This window comes from Salvia hispanica, chromosome 5, assembly GCF_029641045.1.
Source record: "Salvia hispanica isolate PSC_SH4W2 chromosome 5, Shi_PSC_v1, whole genome shotgun sequence".
NCBI classification, from domain to species: domain Eukaryota; kingdom Viridiplantae; phylum Streptophyta; class Magnoliopsida; order Lamiales; family Lamiaceae; genus Salvia; species Salvia hispanica.
The window spans coordinates 26325398-26348106 of NC_142696.1; the positions used below are offsets into that span (position 1 = coordinate 26325398).

Here is a 22709-nt window from a genome sequence, read left to right on the forward strand (position 1 = left end):
ATGAGCTCGTTTCTCAATGAGATGTAAATGTAGTTGGAAATTTAATTCATGGAAAAATGATAGAAAAAAGAATTTTAATACTTCCTTCATTCGCAATATGTCACAAGTGGACGAGACACAAATTTTAAGAAATATAAGACAAAATGGAAGGAAAAAATTAATAAAATATATGTGCGTCATATTTTTATATATTAATTTTATAATAACAAAGTGAGTGATCACATAAAGGTAGTGGAATGTAAAGTATATTACCAAATTAGGTGTGACAAGTGTTGGCGTAGAGACAAAACAGAAAACTAGTGACAGGTAATGGCAAACGGATAGAGTAAATTTTTATCTCCTATATGTTTGAAAATAGTATTATTGGTTACATCAATGCAACTTTCTAAGCGATGCAATCATGCAAGAGTTAAATGTAATTAACATACATATGTACTCCTATTAAACAGCAGTGATGGAATCACTGCTCTTATATCTAATACCATGTAGTAATAAACTCCAAAAAATAAAGCTTTCCCTGGTTCTTTGATTAAAATCATTATATATGCATAAAACTTCACAAAAAAATGTACTCCTATTAATGAAAGTGAATTAGACGCGTAGTATTGATAGAGTGTCACATAATGGAACAGGCATGGACGTTGTCGTCGCTAAAACGGTATGTAATATGATCATCAATGGTGGAGTAGGGAAGTTGAGGGAAGTAGCCATGCGTGGGCTCGTTGTAGCCATGCATGAAGTAGTTATAGGAAGAGGTGAAGTTGGATTCATCGAAATAGGTAGCGGCGTAGGGGTGATATTCAGAGTCATAAGGAAATGCCCAAAACTCAGCTTTTCTCCCAACTCTCCTCACCACTTTCAATACCTTCCTTTTCTCTACATATCCTCTCACTGTCACTTTCTGCTTCTCCATGTCTATATCCATGCTATCCACACCATGCAGCTTGGAGATTGCCTTTCTTATCCTTTTTTCGCATCCTTCGCAGTCCATGTGAACCCGAAGCTCAACCACCTATACATTCATTCATTCATATTTTCAAAAAAATATAAATATGGATGTATGAATTGATTATTGATACTCACGGACATAGCATCTGATACAGGCGCATGCAGCTTGAAACACCCACCTAACATTTTTCTCTCACAAAATTAAAATATATGAGGTTACGTTGTCTCATATATTTGTACACTTGATAAAGAGGGAATGCAAATCCAAAGAATCAGAATAGTTGTTCCATCGGATTTTGATTCCTTCGAAACGTGTTAAGTGGGAATTATACATCTCAATCAGCTGCTGCAAATATATAAAACAACTTGGCATGGAATCCAACAAGTATACCATTTGCTTATGTATGTATTCCTACCTATGTCCTTACTGTTAATTAGTACTCCCTTCGTCCCAAAAAAATATGGGCAATTGAAATGACATGAAAATTAATGCACAATTGGTCAAGTAAGAGAGACGAGGTGAATAGTAATTAAAGTAGTGCTAGTGGATAGTGGGACACACATTATTATTAGTGTTTAATGATTTCTAATGATGTGTCATCGTGGTATAAATTGTAAATAAATTCATGAATATTAGTAGTAATGAGTTAGAAACAACTTTGCATAAATGGAAATGCCCATAGTTATAGCAGACGAACGAAAATGAAAAGTACATAGTATATTTTTACGGGACAGAGGTAGTATTATATATTTATATGCATGTCCCTTCTATTGGATAAATGGCAGCGTATGTGTAGATTTGGTTGATGTAATGTAGAACTAATTTTAAATGCAGAATGCATAAACAAAAAACGAAAGGTTATTATTAATTTATTTTTAGTTTATTAACATTTTTCATGCAATATGTTTGACACTCACGGGAATATATACTTTCAATAAAGAATTGGAGGATAAGTTTTGAAGTATATATACTGGTGGTGTAACATCTAGTCATACTAGTAGTAGCATGGCATATTTATTTTGTTTAATGTCACCATGCTGAGATAGGGTAGACTACAATTGTCACAATCTTAGTCATAGATGTTTTAGGTAAATAGATGCGAAAAGATATTTCCACCGATTTTGTGTTGGAATTGAAATGTACTCTCTTAGTCCACCAATACGAGTCCCATTTTTTGACTGTCCAGATTTTAAAATATTAAGAAAAGTGACGGGAAAAAAGTTAGTGGAATATAAGTCTCACTTGTAATATTAGTTTTAAATGAAATGTGAGTGGCCTGAGTAGTAGAATATGAGACTCTATTACCATTTATAGTAAAAATAAACTAGAACTCCTTTTCGTAGATGAACCAAAATGGAAAAACGGAACTCCGGGGGTGTAACTTGAAATTGAAACATTCTTATGTGATTATTGGATGATGATCAAGTTGTGGCATATGCCAAAATAATTTGTGTCGTCCTTCCCTACTGATAACAACAATGATGATCCTACATACAATAACACCACAACAGAATTTATACTACGCACAAATATGAAAGCAACTGCAGCTTCATCTGAAGCCTTCCTCCTCATAAAGAAAAAGAAAAAGTCAAAAACAAACAGAAAAAAAAACTAACTTTGACTTTTATATCCTTGTAGTAGTTAAAAAGTTATAACAAACCGAAATAAAGAGTGAATTTCATGTGTATTTGTTTTATTTTGAGTTCCATAAAACTGGTTAGCAGAAAAAACCCGGTCTATTTGTAATTTTCGGTTCAGCTGTAATTACTTTGACTTTTATATCCTTGTAGTTGTTGGTCAATTGCACATAAGATTTTACTCATTCAATTACAATCCAAAGTTTAATTAAGCCTGAAATCAGTTGAATTGTTCACTTTAAATTATTTTAAATTCTCAAATATTTCGTTTAATTTTATAACAATCGAAGTTCTAAATTAATTCATAATTTCTCAATAAAATAAAATATCAATTCGAATAACCAACTTCTAACTCAAGACAAAGTTCATCAATTAAATCTTATGAGATTGATTACATTCCCCCCGATCCCCGTGAATCTAAAACAGATTCTTTATTTTAGTAGGTGTAAATTTATAGTAAAACTCATTTATCACATATGAGAAGTTGTGAATATTATTTTTATTTTCTATTGTTTTAGTTTATCATTTTCATTATGAACGATTTTTTTTATTCGGATTTGTTAATATATCATTGTACCATAATTAAGCTTTAAAATTATATATTTTGAGTTAGAATTAAATTTCTTAATTCTATAATTTAATTTCATTGTAGTACAAAAATTTAGGAAAAAATACTGTCAAAAAATGATATTGTGCATAGTCATGCTATTGTACACGAGAGTTACTTTCATGGAACATATTTCATTAAAAATAATATGATAGATTCAGACTATATAATAAAATAACATTACTCGATTCGATTGGGCATTTAAAAAGAAATCCATTAATTAGTGTCTGCTTTGATTCAAATTCCAATTAGAGGCTATTAAATAGGAATTAAGTAGTTATTAATGTAACTTTATTTCAAAATTTTAAATATACAAATTCCCTTTTCGTTCTGAAAAATTGAGATGAGAACTACTAACCAAAAATAAAGCAAAGGATAGAAATTTTTAAGTCATCCACTGACTATAACTAATACTTTATTTATTAATGATTTAGTCTTATGTTCAGTTAGCATTAACTATCTGAGTTATACTTTCAACTGAGTAGTTGATTTTTAAGCCGATATAATTATGTGTACTTGATTTTTAGATTCTTTCTAGCCAAAATTCTTATTAATTTTGCAGTGAACAAAGAAGGATATAATTTTAATGTGGAGCTTCAATTTTATAAGAATGGCGGAGAGAGATTATGAAGATGATTTCTCAGTTGAAAAAACAAATAAAGGATACATGCAAGAGAGTTGATAATATATAAATAAATAAAAAGAAGTGCTTACATCGAGGAAAAGCGTTGCACAAAATTAGTTATCTAGCATATCAAATCTCTACTCATATTGCAATTTGCATGTAATCAAACCAATCAAACATAAAAAAACAATAAATTGAACTTATGCGACTGAATGGAAAGAGAAATACTAAATCTGTCTCAAGTTTTGATTTTAAGGATAATTTGTGATTTTAGGAATCATTATCCTTTTATAAACTACTCCTAGTTTGGATAGTATTTGAATAAATAGATGGAAAGGGTGAATTGATTGAAATTTGAATTATAATAAAATACTCGTATATCTAAAACGAAAACAAACACAAAATTCAACAAAAAAAATTAGTACGGATAAGTTGATTCTTTTGGAATGATGAATAGTAAAGTGTGTTTAAATGATGCCGAATATCTGGAATCTATTGGAATATTGAATTTGTGTCGTGAGAGGGGCTTAAAAGAGAAATAAAGAAAGTAGCGGGTAGAAAAGGAAAAACTGGAAAAGTGGTTCAGTGGCAGTGTAGATATGCCACCTTGCCGAATCCCATGAGGATTCACGTTGTGAATCTTCAAGTCCTTTCACAATCAAAACCTAATATATATCATCATTCATCGCCGCCGTGCTATCAATACACAGATCGATTATATCAATTTGAATTTGAATTTTCACGTATGCATCTTTTTTTTTTTTTTTAATTTTTGGGGATTTTATGAGAGACTAATAATGCAAGCAAATGTAGATATAGGAATGGGGTCGTTCCTCTGCAGCACTCACCACTTGTTCTCCGTGACGCTGGGCTTCGTTAGTGTGGTCAGCTGGTGTGTGGCTGAGATACCTCAGATCATCACCAATTACAGGAACAAATCAGCTGAGGGCCTCTCCATTCTCTTTCTCATCACATGGATTGTGGGGTATTATACTACTCTCTAATACTTCTATTTCATTCTTTTTTTGTTTTTTTATATGAGATTGTGGGATTGGTTTATGCTGTTATGTAATTTTTGATGAACCGACTGATATTCCTACAATATTGTTGATTCCTGTTTCAAGTTTCAGTCTTTATATATTCATGATTGATTATCATATCTAGTATTTGCTTATCATTTACTTTATAATTGCTTTGGCAGAGATTCTTTCAACCTTTTTGGCTGCATACTAGAACCAGAGACTGTAAGTTTTTGCTTTGCTCTAGCTATATGTATCCTACTTTTAAATGGTTAATCTTCTAGCAATCTGTTACTTTGCCTCTATCTCAAATATGTTGTGGTAGAATGTTTAACTAATGCTTTTCATGTGCAGCTTCCAACTCAATATTATACAGCAGTGGTATGATTTTTTCTTCAGGCATCATTTTTTTAATGCACTCTGATCAGATTGGATAAACAGCATTCTTGTGATTGATTGCAGTTATATGCAGTAACTACTATTATTCTTACATTACAAGCGGTTTATTATGTCCACATTTATCCACGACTCAAGTCCAACAACAGGAGGCAGGAGGTTTGTCCTTGCAAGAACAGATATATAAATGCTCTTTCCTTTCCATTTCATTTCATGTAAAACTGCAGTTCCTAGGAAGCCATACCCCATACTGCAGATGATATGCTATATGAAACTTGTAACTCAACTGAGATCGATAGATTTAAGGAAAGTGACGGCATGCAATGAGAATTTACAAATATCCCACTTTTAAATTACTATATTCTCTCTTCTTCGACATTTTCACATACATAATGGATCAGTCATCCCAAACCCTACTTCTGGATCCGTTAATGGATACTTTATGTGTCAAAGTCTGATAGTTATATTCTGGCAATATGTATCACCAGGCTGTGCAAACTGAAGCTGCAGAGAGAAGAGAGCACAATAATGATTCTGATAATGAAAATGGCAGTTTCGTACAGAGATGGGGAGTTCCTCCAAGTTCAACTATTCATGCCGTATCCAGCTCACCCAGTAGCTATGATGAGCTATATTTCATGTCAGCAATCCCTCTTTTTGAAGAATTAACATTTAATAACATTTGGTTTCTTCTAGATCTCTGACTATGTCAATGGGATTTCAGGTCAGCAAGATCACTTTCAGTAAGTCGTACACCTCCTGCAGGGTCCTTCCTCGGTCCGAGAAGTCCTCTTTTGGACATCGAGCAACGTTGGTTCAGAGAACCATTGTTAGGTGAAGGCAGGTCACCAAAATCTGGTACTCCAAAAATCAAAACCATGCTGTGTGTGGTGAGCTTCTTACGGCATCCATGAAATGTTGGATTACCAATTTAATGCTTTCCTTTGACCTGGTTTTTCTCTTTGCTTTACTGCAGGTTTCCTTGATGACATTCTTAGTGGGCAGTCACAACCACCTACGATCAGAAAGACTTGTAAACAATTCAGTTATCAAAAATCCAACAGGGGGCATTGTGTTGCAAGTTGGAAGAAAACTTTTGGAGGTACTTTTTATGAACTTTCGTACATCTTATTCTTTAATGGTTTGTGATCCTTAAAGTTTCTTTGTAAAGACAAGTATTTGATGAGCAAGACAAGCCATTTATAGCCTAGGACTTTGCTTTATATTCTGTAGTAATTGAATTTGCAGGCTATGGGAAGTTCAGCACACAATAATTTGGCTGCAGGTTTCAGTGGGATAGGGTCCGTCCTTGGTTGGGGAATGGCAGCTATCTACATGGGTGGACGTCTACCTCAGATTTACCTAAATGTAATTTGTTGAATCTGCACTTTTATTATCAGTGTTTCTAGTCACATAAGCAGAGTCAGTGCAGATTGTTATCTCAAGGTATTCATTTTATTTTTTTTCTTTTGCAGATTAAAAGGGGGCATACAGAGGTAACATTTGTGCTCTTATTTTTGCTATCAAGCAAAAGACTATCATAAAAATTGTGACCTTAGACTCTGTATCTAATAATTGATCAGTTAATTCTGAAATATTTTACCAATGTGTTGTATCAGGGGCTTAACCCATTGATGTTTGTCTTTGCTGTTATTGGCAATACCACATATGTGGCAAGGTAAACAGTTTAGCTATATGTCCATACTATAATTACTAAGTATTATACCTTGGAACCTAACAGTACTTGTGCAAAACTGGTTCTCATATTAATCTCTATTATCTGTCTTCTTTTCAGCATCCTGGTTAACAGCTTAAACTGGTTAAAAGTAAAACCTAATCTTCCTTGGCTGGTGGACGCTGGAGGATGCGTGATTCTTGATGCTTTTGTATCCTTTACTTGGTTGGAAATGATTGATAGAAAACCTAGATTAATGTTGTTACGTGGTTATCCTTAATGGAGCTGTTCAGATACTCATTCAGTTTGCCTACTTCCGTTATCGACGGAGGAATGAAGTTGAGAAGTATGTCTCATGAATGACCTCTAAAGATCATGAATAAACAGCGCCTCAGGTAATCAATTTTAGTTATTGAAGAGTAAAATATAGTATAATTTGCTTCATAACTGTTCCTAAGCTTGGATCAATTTTGCAGGAACTGGAGACTCAACAATTGTGGAGACAAACGCTTCTCTGACTGCATTAGATCGATCTCCTTACCATTGTAACTCAGCAGCACTACCATATTCTTTTTCTTTGTTATGTTAAACGATTTGAACGCCTAGAACTAGTCTATCACTACAATTTATGCCCATTTGCCAACTGTGCTTCAAATTTTGTGACAAGTTATCTTGTAAATTTTGTGATTTATAGACAATGGGTTTTTTTTCCCTGATTTGGGGTTTCTTGATTAACAGTTTTATAGTTTGCACCAATTTCTTTAGCTTGTTCCATTTCTAATCTTGAGTTGGGAAAAAATTTCATGTGATTCAGCTAACTGTCACGATCTAATTGAGATATTTCTATTTTGATATTTAGTTAATTAAATTATTAATAATAAAAAAAAGAAGAGAGAATACAGTAAGAAAAGAAAAGAGAAAATAAAGTAAGATTGAGAATAAAATAAGAAAAAAAAGAGAGGATAAAGTTAGAGAGATAAGATGATAAAGTAGGAGAGAAGAGGGAATTAATTACTCCCTCCGTTCCCGATTAGTAGTCACATTTTGACCGGGCACGAGTTTTAAGAAATATAAAGAAAAGTTGGTGGAATGTGGACCCATTTTTTTATATTGGTTTTATAATAATGTGAGTGAATTGAGTTAGTGGAATGTGAGACCTACTTACTATTTATGGTAAAAATGAAGTGTGACTCTTAATTGGGGACGAATCGAAATGGAAAAGTGTGACTATTAATCGGGGACGGAGGGAGTATTAATTATGAGTCCCAGTCATTTTTGCACACTCGTTTTATAAAAAATAGTTAAAATGAAGAAATGGTAAAGTAAGAGAGAGAATAATGATGAGAAGAGTCTTCTTAACATTATTCTCTCTCTTACTTTACTAGTATTTTCTCCACTTTAACTATTTATTATCATTTTTATAAAATGAGTGCACAAAAGTGCCCGGGACTCCTAATGGCGGACGGAGAGAGTACCAAAAAATGAAACTGTCTCATTTTAGACGTACCAAAAAGGAAAACGTCTTACTTAAGCTGAGACGAAGGGAGTACCAATTATTTTGACAGTAGCCACTTGATCCTAAACATGTTGTATCTTCATAACTGATGACAATATTTTTCCATGCTGAAAATTATGATTCAATATAAACGCACTCTTTCTGTCCTCTGTTAAGTGATTCATATTCCTTTCTATAGGTCTGTCAAAACGGGTAACGGGTAATGGGTAATTTCTGATCCGACCCGATACCCACCGTGTATTAGATATCCGCTACTTGGGGTAGGAATACGGGTATCCGTGGATACCCGACCCGAAACCGGGTACCCAAACCCGAAAATAATCTAAATGTCTATCCAAAACCCGACCCGATATATTTTCAGGTATTCCAATACCCGCCTCGGGTATCCGTATCGGGTACCCAAATACCCGACTCTTTACATGCGTTAATAACTAATAAAAAAAATCAAATTTTATATATTAATATAAATACAAAAATATTTAAATTGACTAATATTTTTAATGTTGCATTTATAAAACTAAAAAAAATGGTCACTTTTATTTTAAAGTATACGATTATATTTATGAGAATTGGTTATGCAATATGTAAGTAAAAATAATAAAAGTTACACATTTAATTAAACTGTAGAAGCAACAAATAATATAATTCAAAAGTCAAAATAATTATTCCAAAGGATGAATGCGAGGTGAGAGTTTGGAGAAACCGTGACCTAGAGTAAGAGAGATTGACTTATTTATATAAATTTAGAGAAAGTTAACTCAGTAAGTTGGAATTAATAAATAAATTAGCCCAACTCTTGAAGCTCAAAATGGCTAAACCTAATTTTAAAAAAAATTTAAATAATAAATTGGATATTCGGGTAATACCCAATACCCATTCGGGTTACCCAATACCCGATTTATCTTAAATTTCAATATCCAATCCCATACCCAATCCCATAAAATTGGATATTGGGTATCCAATACCCGGCGGGTATCGGGTTGGGTACGGGTAAACCCAATACCCGATATCCGTATTCCCACCCCTATCCGCTACTCGCAAAAGTAGGTTCAGGTGTGGGTATTAAAACTAAAAGTAGCTAAAAATCAGGTGTACCCGTTATTCGATCGAGTATACCCGATTAAACAAATTACTCGACTAAGACTTGATTAGGAAAGAAATTTATCCTATATTAACATCACACAAGTCATACCATCTTCTAGTCCAATTGATTTATCCTATAATATGAGTAATGCTAGTCCAATTGACATCTCTAATTAACGGTAGATCAACAATTTGTACCACATTAACGAAAGCCCAATCATCATTTCCAGTTTTTGATTCTTTTCAGTTTTCAAATTGTTTTCTTTCCTTCTCATTTTGAATTCTTGAAACTAATCAGAACAAGAAAATTTTGTAACAAAAATTATTGACGTGATGCATATTATTATATTAGCAATAACAACTGACTATGAGTGCGTGTGTGCTTGTACATTGTGTGTTATGGATACATTGACGTGATGCATATTATATTAGCACTAATAACTGAGTACAAGTGTGTCTACGCGTATTGCATGTTGTTTATGAATATATATTGAAGATATCTAATTTTATAACCATTTGGAACTCCAGTTATCTACTCCTACTTAATATGAAATTCAAAATTGTGGAATCGAGAGAGTTTAATTCTAATTCTATTGGATATGGAATTAAAAGTTCTAATTCCAACAACACCCCAAATTTCATGCTTCCAAACGGAGTCCGGAGGAAAATCATCCGAAATTCTTAAAAAATGATAGACTAGTTGGAGCTTCTTTTCTCGACGACTGTCGCGCTGGAGAATCATTGAAGCATAGATTTTCAGAGAAATGAGGTGTCATTTCTAGGAGAGAATGCAACATTTAATTAATAAACGAGGATATTGAAAACATGTTATAGTCAACATTCGATTAAACCGTAGCCATGCCTTCTATTAATCTCCCTCAAGAATGAAAATTTTTCGAATCTCAAATTAACGAAAATGGTAGAATCATGAGAATAGGGGAAAAGGGAAGGAGCGTGATTTTGGAATGCAAGATGGGCACATTATATACACAAAAGTGTATAGTAGTGCATCTCTCTTTCTAACCTGGTTGAATTTTCTTGTGGGTAAATAAACCCGCTATTTTGTATGGTTATTTTAACAATGCAAAATACAAAAATGCAGATGAGCTTTACTAGGAGAGACACAAACCAAATTATAAAATTAACACAAGAATCAAATGGCAAAAAAATTAGGTTAAACAATTTTATGTTATTATTGAAGTTTATATTATTTGATCTGTATTTGTCTTTTTCATTTTATCCTAATTTAATGATGAATAATATAGGGTTCTTATTCTCACTTGGATATGTTTTACTTAAATTTTGATTATGATAAACTTCTAAATTACCATCTTGTAAAAAGAATTTGTTTATAAATGAAATGAACAAAACAAATGAAATCTTTCGCGCGCGTCCAATATTAATTCTTGTTGGGATTCATTAATTTAGTGATTCTAGTTGACTTTAAAGGAGAAATTCAGATACGAGAAATAATTAAAATTTAAGAAAATGGAGTATATATCAATTGATCATAAATCATAGTCTCTTTGTTCCATTGTAAGTGATCAATTTTTTATTTTGAATTGTCTCGTCTCAATGCGAATAATTGATTTTCTTTTTTTTAGCAAAATAACAACATATTTTCTTCTTTTTTTTTATTTTATTCTACATTTCTCACTTTAATTTCTCTTTATTGTTTTCTTAAATTATGTGACAATCACTTGTGGTAGAGTAGGGGAAATAGTGAGTGACATTTATGGCCTTCAATAAGTTTTTATTTTGTTGGGATTAAAGATAAAGGAAACCAATGAAATAAAGATATTGTTTGGTGTTCGTACGGTTTTTATAACTAATTATTATATAATAATACATCTAGGATTAGACCATCTTCATCATACATCAAAAATGAGTTTTAATATAGAAAACTTCCTAAATCATATACTCAACTCAAACTTACTTTTTCATTTTATATAGACCAATACTAAACATTGTGTTATTGCAAAAATTTATGAGATATATACTCAGAAGTTAGAAATTGTGTCATATTTGAATTTAATGTAAATAGTTGAAGTAAAACTATTTTTTGGTGTGACATATATTCAAAAATATATTTGAGTTTGATATGAATGATTGGTGATAGTGTTAAGATGTGAGATTATTCTAGTTAAACGTTATAATTATAACTAATTATTATATAATTATCCAGAAAAATAAATAAATTAAAATTCAATTCTATGAATATATGCATTATATATTCGATCACTGTTTATAATCTTCCATATTGAACAACAAATAGTAAGGGAGTGTTCAGTTGCCAAGATTAAATCTCATGATTAAAGATGTATCATGTTTGGTTCATAAGATTAAACTCTACAACTTAATTTCAGATGGATTGTCTCATGATAATTAGTTATAGCCTCCTCCCTTCAACTAAAATAATTCTACAACTTAATCGTAAATGGATAGTCTAATGATACTTAGTCATGAACGCAACTTGAGTGGATAAATGAGAAATAAAATAAAAACATAAACCTATAATTTCTTCCCCAAACTTTCACACGTCTCGGTCTCTCACCACCGCCTGCGTTGCCCCTCTCTGCCGCCGCCAACACCGCGCCGTTGTCTATCTGTTCACTCTCCCCTACCTTCTTCCTCAGCCTCCATATTTAGAGTTTCAATCTTGAAGATACAAGCTTTTCCAGTTTCGGTCCATGCAAACTTAGGTAACAATATCACCTTCTTATGGTTAATTCATTTCATAGATTTTATATCGGTTGCTAAATTCTAGGAACTACAAGTATAGTAAGTCCTCTTCTTGAAGGACTTGAAGAAATCTTTTTGTCTTTTCAACTTGGTTATGAAATTACCGGAATTAATCACGAACTGTAAAATAAAAATTCAATGTTGAAATGGAATTGGGATAAACCGAAAATTTTGGTATTAAGTTAGGGGTTTTGCTGCATGAGTGAAATAAATACGTTAGATTCTGTATCCGCACCGATTGTTTAGTGAGTACGTTTTAATTTGGGGATTTTGTTTCATGATTTCTAAAAATTAATTTGGGTAGTTAGTTTCATGAGCTCTAAAAATCATTCTCTCAGTCTCATTCCTTCCATGGATCAGGTAATTTGATGATTGAGCTGATGATGTTGTTCATGTAAACTGTTCTATCGTCTTAGAGTCTGCATCGATTACTTTCTAGTTTAAATTGTTTTTAATTTGTTTTATTCAGTTTGATGGGTTTCAAAAAGCAGCAGTGCAGATGGAAATTTATGAGCTTTTTTTCAGAATTTGAGAAGCAGTTGTGTGAATGTTTTTAGAATTCTGGAGAGAAAAACAGCTGCAAACTCATTCACCTATGTGATACATGCCATTACGTTATTGAGTGAAAATTTGGGTAGAAAAGTGGCAGTCTTGTATAGATAGATATAAATTAAGGATCTGGAAGTTGCTCCAATGGCGAAGAAACGAAAAACTCCATCGTCTCTGCATACGAATGAACATAAACAGGCAGTAGTTCGTGAAGAAGCAAAAGTCTTAGAAAAAGAAGAAGAAGAAGAAGAGTCCTCTAATGAGGAAGAAATCGGAGAGTCTTCCTCATCAGAAGAGGAGTTGGAATCAGAATCCGAGGATGGAGAAGAAGAAGAATCTTCTTCAGCTGAAGAAGAAGAAGAAGGAGAGGATGAGGCATCAAAGCAAGAAGCTCTCCGGGAATTATTGGAACCTTTTGGAAAATCCCAAATCATAGACCTTCTCAAAGAAGCGGCAGTGAAGGACCCTAAACTCCTCCCTAAAATTGTGCAGAAGGCAGATTCTGACCCCGCCCACCGCAAAATATTTGTTTTTGGGCTCGGTTGGGATGCCACCGCCGAACAGCTCGTCCAGGCATTCAAGTCCTTTGGTGAAATCGAAGAGAGCAAGTTAATCACCGATAAGAACACTGGGCGTGCTAAAGGATACGCCTTCGTGATGTTCAAGACGCGAGCCGCAGCAAAGAAGGCTCTCAAAGTTCCCCAGAAGAGGATCGGGAACAGGACCGTCACGTGCCAGCTGGCAGCGATTGGTGCCTCTTCTGGAACAGTGGTAGCCGAGGGAGGAAATAATAGGAAAATGTATGTGGCAAATGTAGCGCCCCATGTAAGCTTCGAGAAGCTCAAAGCGTTTTTTGGGAGGTTTGGAGAGATCGAGGAAGGACCATTAGGGGTGGATCCTGTTACAAATAAGTTCAAAGGATTCGCCATTATAACTTACAAGTCAACGGAAGGTTACAAGAAAGCGATGGAGGAGCCAATTAAGGTGGTTGAGAATTGTCAATTGCATTGCAAGAAATTTGTTGAGAATTTTGCCAACAATTCGTCTGGGCAGACTAGTAACAGTAGTGTGAACCCTGCGGCTACTGATGTTAACTACAGTAATTTGGGGATGAACACAGGTATGTTGGGAGCAAATTTGAATGCGGGCGGGTTTTTGATGGCGCAGAATCCAGGGATTGGATTGGCAGGGAATGCTTTATTAGCAGCAGGGTATGATCAAGCAGGTTTAGCTGCTTCAATATTTGGTGCATCATTGAGTGGTAACTATGGGATCAATAGCATAAGTCCTACAGTGATGGGCCGCTACGGGGCGCAAGAAGCTTACAATGGATTAGGAATGTACCAGAATTCGCAGACAGGGTTATCATCTATAGGCACAATGGGAACAACAACCACAGCTACCGCAGTAACAAAGGTTCCTACAAGTGGTGGATCAGCATCAACAACGTTTCCATAGTATTTCAACCGTTAGGTAAGATATGTGAAATATTACATGTCAATTCGTTTATAGCTTAAGTGTTGCTACTTGCTCTGTTTATGTGCTCGGTTTTTGCTTGATCTGCTTATTTAATGCTTATGGCACTCTTGTGTAGGTACTTGGTATAAATTGCCATATTAGTCATAAAATGTATGGGCTGTTGGTGTGGCATGCTCTGCATCAGTTTCAAGCTTTGAAAAGCCCCCTATTGTGATAGTTATTTATGTCACTTTTAGACGCCTTGCCAATTTCTGTGAACAAGCTGTGTATTGTTTCATAGCATCTTAGGCATTTAGCATGTTTTCTGGAACTGACTAAATGGCTTTCTATTTCTTCCGTTACAAAACATGGTTTGAGCAAGATTTTCCTAAAGAATATTATACCTTTAAATCCCAAAAGAATGGTGGCTTCAAAAACTTATACGGATTATTTGATTTTGTCATTAAAAGGACATTGGACTGAGTGAACTGGTACAAATTGGCGATTCATGTGGGGGTCTAAAATTACAATCCTAAAAATTTTACAGTACAATTCTCGCTTGGGAGTGATAGCAAACGAAGACTTGTGAATAGGGTAACATGCATGTAATAGTCTTCTTAGTTCTTAGCAGTGTATGTATGGTACTATGGTGCTGAAACGAAAACCTAAAACTAATATTCACCATTTCAGTCGCATCGTCAATTTTGTAGTACCAGGTTTTTTGTTTTTTGTTAGATTTATCCCTACATTCACTTTGCTATAGTTTTAGGTTCTCAAACAAATCACCGTGCGTATGTTCATGCTCATTTGGCCGTCTATGGTTACGAAGACACACTTTGAGTTATTCATGAAGTGAAATGAAAGATTATTACTTGTCTTGTCTGTTGGTGTTTGATTAACTTGAGGTGCTTATTATTCTCTTTATCAAGTGTTTGTATTATTGACTGTAATTCTTTCCCACAGGTTCATGTTGCTTCTCAACAAAGCTGCATTTCTGATTTATATAGCTTTTCCAAGTGTCAATTTTTCAATAAATCGCCCTTGCTATCACCGTTACAGACATTAACACACCTTCTGTTCTTTGTTTGCTCATGCTGGCTTGCTATTAACTTTCTTTTAGAAGATTGATTGATTTTATTTCTTTTCCTTATAATTTTCTTATAGGCAGGGATTTCTGTTAATACTTCTATTCTATTAATGAGTTTTTTCAATGAAAAGGATGACTACTTGTATTGTTGAAAGTTCAGTTTCAATATTTTGATGGAAAACCCGCAATATATGCCCAACTCCTCGTCTTATTGTTGATGTTACCATTTGTAATTTTGTATTATACTTTCTTTGTCCCATTAAAAGAAATGTATTTTGTTTGAGCACGAGATCTAAAAAAAATGTACTCTTAAGTTACGGGGAGAAAATAAAAGGGAAAACTGTCGTTTAAATTATAAGTAATTTTTAGTTGATTTGTAGTTAACGCAAGTAGGTAACTAAATCGCAATATTTATAAATTTTTAATTTATCCATTCTTCTAAAATTTTGATGAAATTTGTTGTTGCTTTCATACTTTTTGTCATTATATTTTAATTGGCCCAAATATATGAGTAAATTTTAAATTTCATCAAAATTTTAATTGTATGGACAATTGATACAAAAATTGTTATTTAATTAGTTACTTTTATAAGTTAAGAGATTGACTAAAGTCAATTAAAAGTCGTAGAGAGAGAAAATTTTTATTTTTGGAATGAAACTATTTTTTAAGGATATCCAAAATAATAAAATGAGATTATTTTTCATTGATGAATGAAGTATTTTTGTAATAAAAAAAAAAGGTACGCTGAGATAATAGAGAAAGGAATATGAGTCCATTTCAGTAGGGATAGGAGAAATCTTTTAAGAATTTAAAAAATGCATTAAATAAATTTAATTTACATGCAAAGTGGTAAAATGAATGTAAGTCATCTACTCAAATCTTTGAGTTCCAACTAAGTTGAATTAAAATTTTTAGATACGGATATTAAGAAATTGTGTTGAAAAATGAAAAAAATAAAGTAGTAAGAAATATAAAGAGAATAAAGTAAAGGAAAAGTGATTGGATATTTTGTTTTTTATAAAAAAATGAAATAACTAAATTTAGTTGAGATGGAGAGAGTATCTAAGTGGAAAATTATAAAACTAAAACAAAATTTCCAATATGTATTTAAGATTTGATGAAAGATGTTATTTGTCACGCTGGACCATAACAAAACGAGGTCCAATTAGAGATAACAGTGAGGATGGGCCAAAGGAGTAAACCCTAAGCCCATTAGATATAGGTTTTATATAGTGTGCTAGGGTTTGAGCACACCCAAATTCACATTTCTCCCTCAATCTACACCTAAAAATTCATGGCCGACAGAGGCGGAGACAGGGGCGGGTTCGGGCGCGGATTCGGCGGTCGCGGCCGCGGTGGAGATAGGGGAGGGCGTGGACGTGGACGGCGCCCTCGGCGCGAGGCAGAGGAGGAGAAGTGGGTGCCGTGCACGAAGCTCGGGCGATTGGTGAGGGACGGAAAGATCAAATCACTTGAGCAGATCTACCTGCATTCCCTCCCAATCAAGGAATACCAAATCATAGACCTCCTGGTGGGGCCATCCCTCAAGGACGAGGTCATGAAAATCATGCCTGTCCAGAAGCAGACGCGTGCTGGGCAGAGGACAAGGTTCAAGGCGTTCGTGGTCGTCGGAGATAGCAACGGCCACGTCGGACTGGGGGTAAAGTGCTCCAAGGAGGTGGCCACCGCAATCCGCGGCGCAATTATATTGGCGAAGCTGTCTGTGATTCCAGTGAGGAGAGGGTACTGGGGAAACAAGATCGGAAAGGTCCACACCGTGCCTTGCAAGGTCACCGGCAAGTGTGGCTCTGTCACTGTGCGGATGGTGCCTGCTCCCCGTGGATCCGGTATTGTCGCTGCTCGCGTGCCCAAGAAGGTCCTCCAATTTGCCGGAATTGATGATGTCTTTACTTCCTCCCGTGGATCTACAAAGACTCTTGGAAACTTTGTCAAGGTTTCTTCTCCTCTAATTCTCTCTAATTTCAATTTTATTTAAGTGTGTTCTCAATTAAACCAGTTTGTATAACATATCTTTTTTTATTATTATTATATATATGTATTTTGTTGTTTTTTCCCCTGTATTCTACCGTTATTTCTTTGGTTGATTGATGAAATTGAGCTAATTCTCAAGTTTAGACACTCTAATTGTTTGTCATTGTGTTTTGATTTTTATTGATGCGTTATTAAATCATATCTGTTGCTGTGGCTTATTTTATGCTTTGATCAAATCATGCTAGTATTGTATTTATGGTTTGTGATAATATTTATGTTACGCTGATCAAATGGTCAATGAAAACTATTTTGAATGCTTGTTCATGTATACTCCTTATATTACTGATAAAGATTGTTATTTGCAGGCAACTTTTGACTGTTTGTTGAAGACCTATGGGTTCTTAACTCCAGATTTCTGGAGGGAGACTAGATTCACAAAATCCCCATTCCAAGAGTATACCGACCTGTTGGCTAAGCCCACAGCCAAGATTGTCCATGTTGTTGACGATGTTGATGCTTGATCCTCTAGTCTTTTATATAGACTATTACTTCAAATTTTGTCTTTTTTGGTTTGTTTGTTAAATCAACTGTGTTGAACTCTGCTTAAAATGCTTGTTTCTCTTGTTAATCAAATGACTTTTCTACTCTAAATCGTTCCTCTTGTGAATGTCGAGTGTTTTGCATGATTGAATTATTGGTTGATTTAGCTATAAGATGAAAGGTTTAGAAGAGTATTTTTGAACACAGGTCTTCCTTCTTTATCTTTACTATATAGTCCTCGTACTTATTTGGCCATGGGCTTTTGTGATTGTACTTATTTGGTCCTGTCTAGTTATCTTACTTATCTTGCCCCACTGATATTGGTCATTTTTTTAGGGCATAGAAAAAGTCTTATAATTCATTTATGGCAATCATTTTCTCATTTTTTATTTTATCATTTATGAGCACATTATCCATAACATAGTTTCAACTATTTTTTCACTCTTATTTTAAAATAAAAACATGTCAGTTCCAAATGGCTTATTTTATGGAACACAGTTTGTTGTTATGTCATGTTTGGTAGACTATTAATCTTAATAGATTATTCATGATTTTGCTTGTTAGGATAATAAATTTAATATGTATTCCCAACAAATATAATTCACCTTTTAGTGGTTAGGCTATACTCCCTTTATCCGTAAATAGGAGTTTCATTTATTTCTAGCGAGTAAGAAATGTTAAGAAAAGTTGTGAAAAGTAATTAATGGTATATATGTCTCACTTGTACTTTTAAAATTTAAATAAAATGTGAGTGGAAAATGTAGGGCTTATTATAACCGGAACTACTATATGCGGACGGACTAAATTAGAAAAATATGACTCCTATTTGCGGATAGAGTAGGTATTAAAAAATATTTATATTCAAATTTACCTAATTGTCATTATTTTGAGAGAATTCAAATACAAGGAAGAATTTTTAAAAAGTACTAATACTCACTCCGTCTCATTCTAAGTGGAATATTTTTATTTTGTTATGAGATTTTATGAAGTGATGTTTTGTGAGTTAGGTGAAGAGAATAAAATAAGAGAGCGGGAAAAAGTAGAGATAGTGATGTATCTATTTTTAGAAATATGTCATTTAGAGTTAGAAATTTCAAAAATGAAAATGGTTCACTTGGAGTGGGACAAAGGGAGTATAAAATTTAGAATATATAATTTAAATGTTAAGATTAGAAGAGAAATAATACTGCATCCGTCTCATTAAATACAAAATATATTCTTTTCGGCACATGATTTTATATAGTGTTGTTTTGTGAGTTAATAAAGAGAGTAAAATAAAAGAGAGAACAAAGTAGAGATGAGTTATTTTCTTTTTAGGAAACGTTTCATGTTTAATAAGATAGTTCAAAAGAGAAAACCATTTACTATTAATAAGACGATGAGAGGATATGATTTGTAATTCTAGGTCTTATTTGGTTCTGGGTTGGTCCTAGTAGGCCCAGTTAGACTTTTTGATGATTATGAGCCCGAGTTTGAAAAATGAAACACTTTAACATATGACCTCCCCTAGGTCGGCCCATACTAGGCCTAGGTCATGCTGGACTGCGAAGTCAGACCCAGTTGTCATTCATGATTCGTGCCAATATCTTAATCTCTTCCCTGAAAAATTTGAAATATTTCCTTTTTAATTTGTTTCTAAAAAGTATGAACTTTCTAATTTTGGAAACTCATTTGTCTCTAATGAGGTGAGATTCATTCTTTATTGACAATACTTTAAAAACTTTTTCTTTCTATCTCTCTTACTTTTCTAATTATGCATTAAAATTCGTGTCGAACCAAATGTTCATACTCTTTCGGGTCGAAGAGAGTATTTATTATTTATTTTCTCATTCTCATATTTTAATAAAGTTAATACTACTAAGAGTTCGTTTGGTACATAAAATTGTACTCCCCATTTCATTGGAGATATCCCAATTTTCTTTTTAGTTTATTTTGTTCCCTCCCTAAGATGACATATCTCTACTTTATTTTCTTTTTTTATTTTATATTTTCTATTTAATACACAAAATAAAATTACATAAAATTGAATATTTTCTTTTTAGTTTATTTCTCGTGTCATTCAAAGGATGAGCCATCTTTTCTTGGAATAGATGGAGTAATTGAATTGGAATTAGAGATAGAATTATGTGCAATTGAACAATGGAGATTGAATTAGATTCCGTACTTAAAAATAAGTCAAAATCAATATTTTTGGTGAGAATAAGTTAGGTTGAATGATTGATGTCTTGATGATGGCCCTGCAAAGAGGAATCTTGAAATTGATTCAATACAAAAAAAATGAAAAATGAAAAATGAAAAATGAAAAGTACGGATAAAATAAAGTAATACGCGGAAGAGAGCTAAAATTGAATGAGCAAAGAAGAAATCCACAGCAGCAGCCGCCTGCATCGCCTCGCTTCTCATTTGCTTGCGCCCATGGCTTCGGAAAAAGAGGCTGCTCTTGCTGCTACACCCTCTGATTCTCCCACTATGTCTGCCTCTCTCTCTCTCTCTCTCTCACGTCCCTGTATTCGAACTTATTTTTCTTGATTGTTTACAAAAACGTGCAGATTCGACAAGATCATCAACAAGCAAATACCGGCCAACATCGTCTATGAGGATGAACAGGTTTCACTGTTTTACCTTTTCCTCTCTCTGGGACAATAAAGATCGATTCTTTTTTTTGGGAGTCTAAATTTGAAGTCTAATTGAAATTCCAATTTATCATTTCTTGATTGTTTAGGGGAATTTTATTATTTTGCTGTCACTTATCAAATTTTCTAACTAAATATTGGTCCTTATCAAATTTATCATGCCAAAATCTCAATGTATTAGTGAGCTTTCTGCTTCTGTGATGGTTAATTAGCTGCACACATTTTAAGATTCATAATGAATTGTGTTGCTTTTATCATAAACTGGTCTTTTGTAGTGTATCTCAGTTATATGAATGTTTATTTTGTTTTATGTTTTTCACCATCTAGTTCTAGTTGTTTGAACTCGAAAACTTGTGGCAAACTGTTCGAACTCTAGGTTTACCTTTGCAGGTTCTAGCTTTCAGGGACATAGCTCCCCAAGCACCTACTCACATCCTCATTATCCCTAAAGTTAGGGATGGACTGATTGGGATTTCGACGGTAGTTTCTTCTGCATTTACATACTCCACTCCTCATTTGCTCCCTTTCTCTCCTCTTGATTTTCCAGTTCATGATCTTAACAGTCTCTTAAATTTTTCCCAATCTAAATTCTGATATATTACGGGGCATTATCTGATTGCTGAATTGTTTGAAGCATGAAGTTTGTTGAATACGGAATTGATATGTTGCAAAGCTTTTATGCAAGTTTTTAAGGGAAAACGAAAATTCTTATAGTCTTAAACTGTGTGGTGTGGACATATTGCAACTCGTCACAAGCTATAATGATCATGTCTTGAGCTTATAGTAAATACAAGTCGACCAGCATATCTTGTCAGACTGCTTTTCCTAATCGTTATGACTTATGAGTATCGAATCTCTCCTCAACATCTGCCGTCAACGAAAGATGAGGGAGGTGGTGTAATCTAGGGCTTGCTGTTTAGGGCCTTTTGAAAACTATGCAATTCTTGAAACCATCATAGGAAACGTGCATACTTAAACATTGATGTATGGTTTGGTTTATTCATGTAGGCGGAGGAGAGGCACTGTGAGATTCTTGGCCGTCTGCTATACACAGCAAAGCTTGTGGCGAAACAGGAAGGCCTTAAGGATGGCTTCAGAATCGTGATTAACGATGGACCAAATGGATGTTAGTAGCATCCTCTTTCTACCTCTTGCATTTGAATCATCTTTCAATTCCTTTATAGTAATGTTTAGTTTGGGCGATAAAACTTAGATTCTTAAAAAACTAATATAGGCTAAACTTTGATGGGGGTGAATGATTTTGAGCTTGTTTGGTCATATATAATCCTTCGGTTAGTCTGTCATATAAGGTCAATCACCCAAATTAAATGCTCCATTAGTTGATCTTCGAATCGATACTAATGTACAGGTCAATCGGTCTACCACCTGCACATTCATCTTCTTGGCGGACGTCAAATGAATTGGCCGCCGGGCTAAAAACAGAGGCACGATCAACTACTCAACTTTGTTTGAACTTTGGGAATATGAATAAATGTATTAAGATAGCTGCTTTATACACTGAATGAAGTTGATTGAACCTTGTAGTTTTCCTAGAGATATTTGTTACAATCTGTTGCCAATTGTGCCTAATAATGCGTATGATATTTATAATGGTCATATATATAGAAGCCATTCCATTTACTTGCATAAAATGATAAAATGTTTTAAAGTAATATTTTCAAGCTAATTAATTTCAGTCAACAGTTTGGACAAAGATTTGTTACTACTAACTACATCACTCTTTCTATATATATACCATTTGATCCTATAGAAGCTTTGAGACTGATTTCCTTTCACTTTCCGGTTTTCTTTCTTCTTCCTCTTTTGTTTGCTTTTCATGTACTCCATGAAACTGGTTGCTATTGCTCAGCATTTAGGTAGGATTTGTGTCCGTCAAAATTGATTGCAATTGCAGTTGAGGTCAGGATTTGTGACTGTCAAAATTTTGGTAGGGAGGAATGTTGCAATATTGTGGGCTCGACAAACCATCAATATTGGAGTTTAGTTCCTAGGCTTCCATGAAAGAGTTATGCTTGAAAAGTGATGCATAAGAAATGAAATCTTTGTAATTTTATACTCCCTCGGTCCTATAGAAATAGGCCATTTATGGATGTGAGTATTAAATATTCACCATATATGAAAAACATGTATAATGGATTCTATAAATAAAAAAAGTTAAAGAGAAGGAACAAAATATTTAC

At 33.8% G+C, this 22709-nt stretch overlaps 5 protein-coding genes across 8 annotated transcripts; 4 read left to right on the forward strand and 1 right to left on the reverse strand.

Moving 5' to 3' along the window:
• Positions 1-321: 321 nt before the first annotated feature.
• LOC125186634 (heavy metal-associated isoprenylated plant protein 45-like) lies at positions 322-1173 on the reverse strand. Its single transcript, XM_048083040.2, has 2 exons — positions 1084-1173; positions 322-1012 (listed from the first exon to the last, which is right to left on the reverse strand). Exons 1-2 carry the CDS (start codon positions 1132-1134, stop codon positions 617-619), a joined length of 447 nt encoding a protein of 148 aa, XP_047938997.1. The 5' UTR covers positions 1135-1173; the 3' UTR covers positions 322-616.
• Positions 1174-4441: 3268 nt separating this feature from the next.
• LOC125190943 (PQ-loop repeat family protein / transmembrane family protein) lies at positions 4442-7624 on the forward strand. 2 transcript variants are annotated; one of them, XM_048088368.2, is made up of 14 exons: positions 4442-4561; positions 4632-4803; positions 5020-5062; positions 5192-5218; positions 5300-5392; positions 5722-5873; positions 5958-6123; positions 6210-6335; positions 6482-6601; positions 6709-6729; positions 6853-6911; positions 7029-7119; positions 7202-7303; positions 7385-7624. In XM_048088368.2, the coding sequence occupies exons 2-13, from the start codon at positions 4640-4642 to the stop codon at positions 7265-7267; spliced, it is 1128 nt and encodes a 375-aa protein (XP_047944325.1). In that variant the 5' UTR covers positions 4442-4561; positions 4632-4639; the 3' UTR covers positions 7268-7303; positions 7385-7624. The 2 variants fall into 2 exon arrangements, with proteins under 2 accessions (XP_047944325.1, XP_047944324.1); XM_048088367.2 differs by lacking the exon at positions 4442-4561 and having other exon boundaries at positions 4579-4803.
• A 4407-nt stretch (positions 7625-12031) lies between these two features.
• LOC125188679 (UBP1-associated protein 2B-like) lies at positions 12032-15542 on the forward strand. 2 transcript variants are annotated; one of them, XM_048085676.2, is made up of 3 exons: positions 12032-12209; positions 12719-14271; positions 15220-15542. In XM_048085676.2, the coding sequence occupies exon 2, from the start codon at positions 12943-12945 to the stop codon at positions 14254-14256; it is 1314 nt and encodes a 437-aa protein (XP_047941633.1). In that variant the 5' UTR covers positions 12032-12209; positions 12719-12942; the 3' UTR covers positions 14257-14271; positions 15220-15542. The 2 variants fall into 2 exon arrangements, with proteins under 2 accessions (XP_047941633.1, XP_047941635.1); XM_048085678.2 differs by lacking the exon at positions 15220-15542 and adding an exon at positions 14393-14958.
• A 1051-nt stretch (positions 15543-16593) lies between these two features.
• Positions 16594-17986, forward strand: LOC125190141 (small ribosomal subunit protein uS5x-like). Its single transcript, XM_048087345.1, has 2 exons — positions 16594-17297; positions 17701-17986. The coding sequence occupies exons 1-2, from the start codon at positions 16638-16640 to the stop codon at positions 17854-17856; spliced, it is 816 nt and encodes a 271-aa protein (XP_047943302.1). The 5' UTR covers positions 16594-16637; the 3' UTR covers positions 17857-17986.
• Positions 17987-20157: 2171 nt separating this feature from the next.
• LOC125187106 (14 kDa zinc-binding protein-like) lies at positions 20158-22125 on the forward strand. Of its 2 annotated transcripts, XM_048083629.2 has the most exons (5): positions 20168-20346; positions 20425-20482; positions 20899-20988; positions 21517-21634; positions 21878-22125. In XM_048083629.2, exons 1-5 carry the CDS (start codon positions 20225-20227, stop codon positions 21943-21945), a joined length of 456 nt encoding a protein of 151 aa, XP_047939586.1. In that variant the 5' UTR covers positions 20168-20224; the 3' UTR covers positions 21946-22125. The 2 variants fall into 2 exon arrangements, with proteins under 2 accessions (XP_088914455.1, XP_047939586.1); XM_089058329.1 differs by lacking the exon at positions 20899-20988 and having other exon boundaries at positions 20158-20346.
• Positions 22126-22709: the final 584 nt, after the last annotated feature.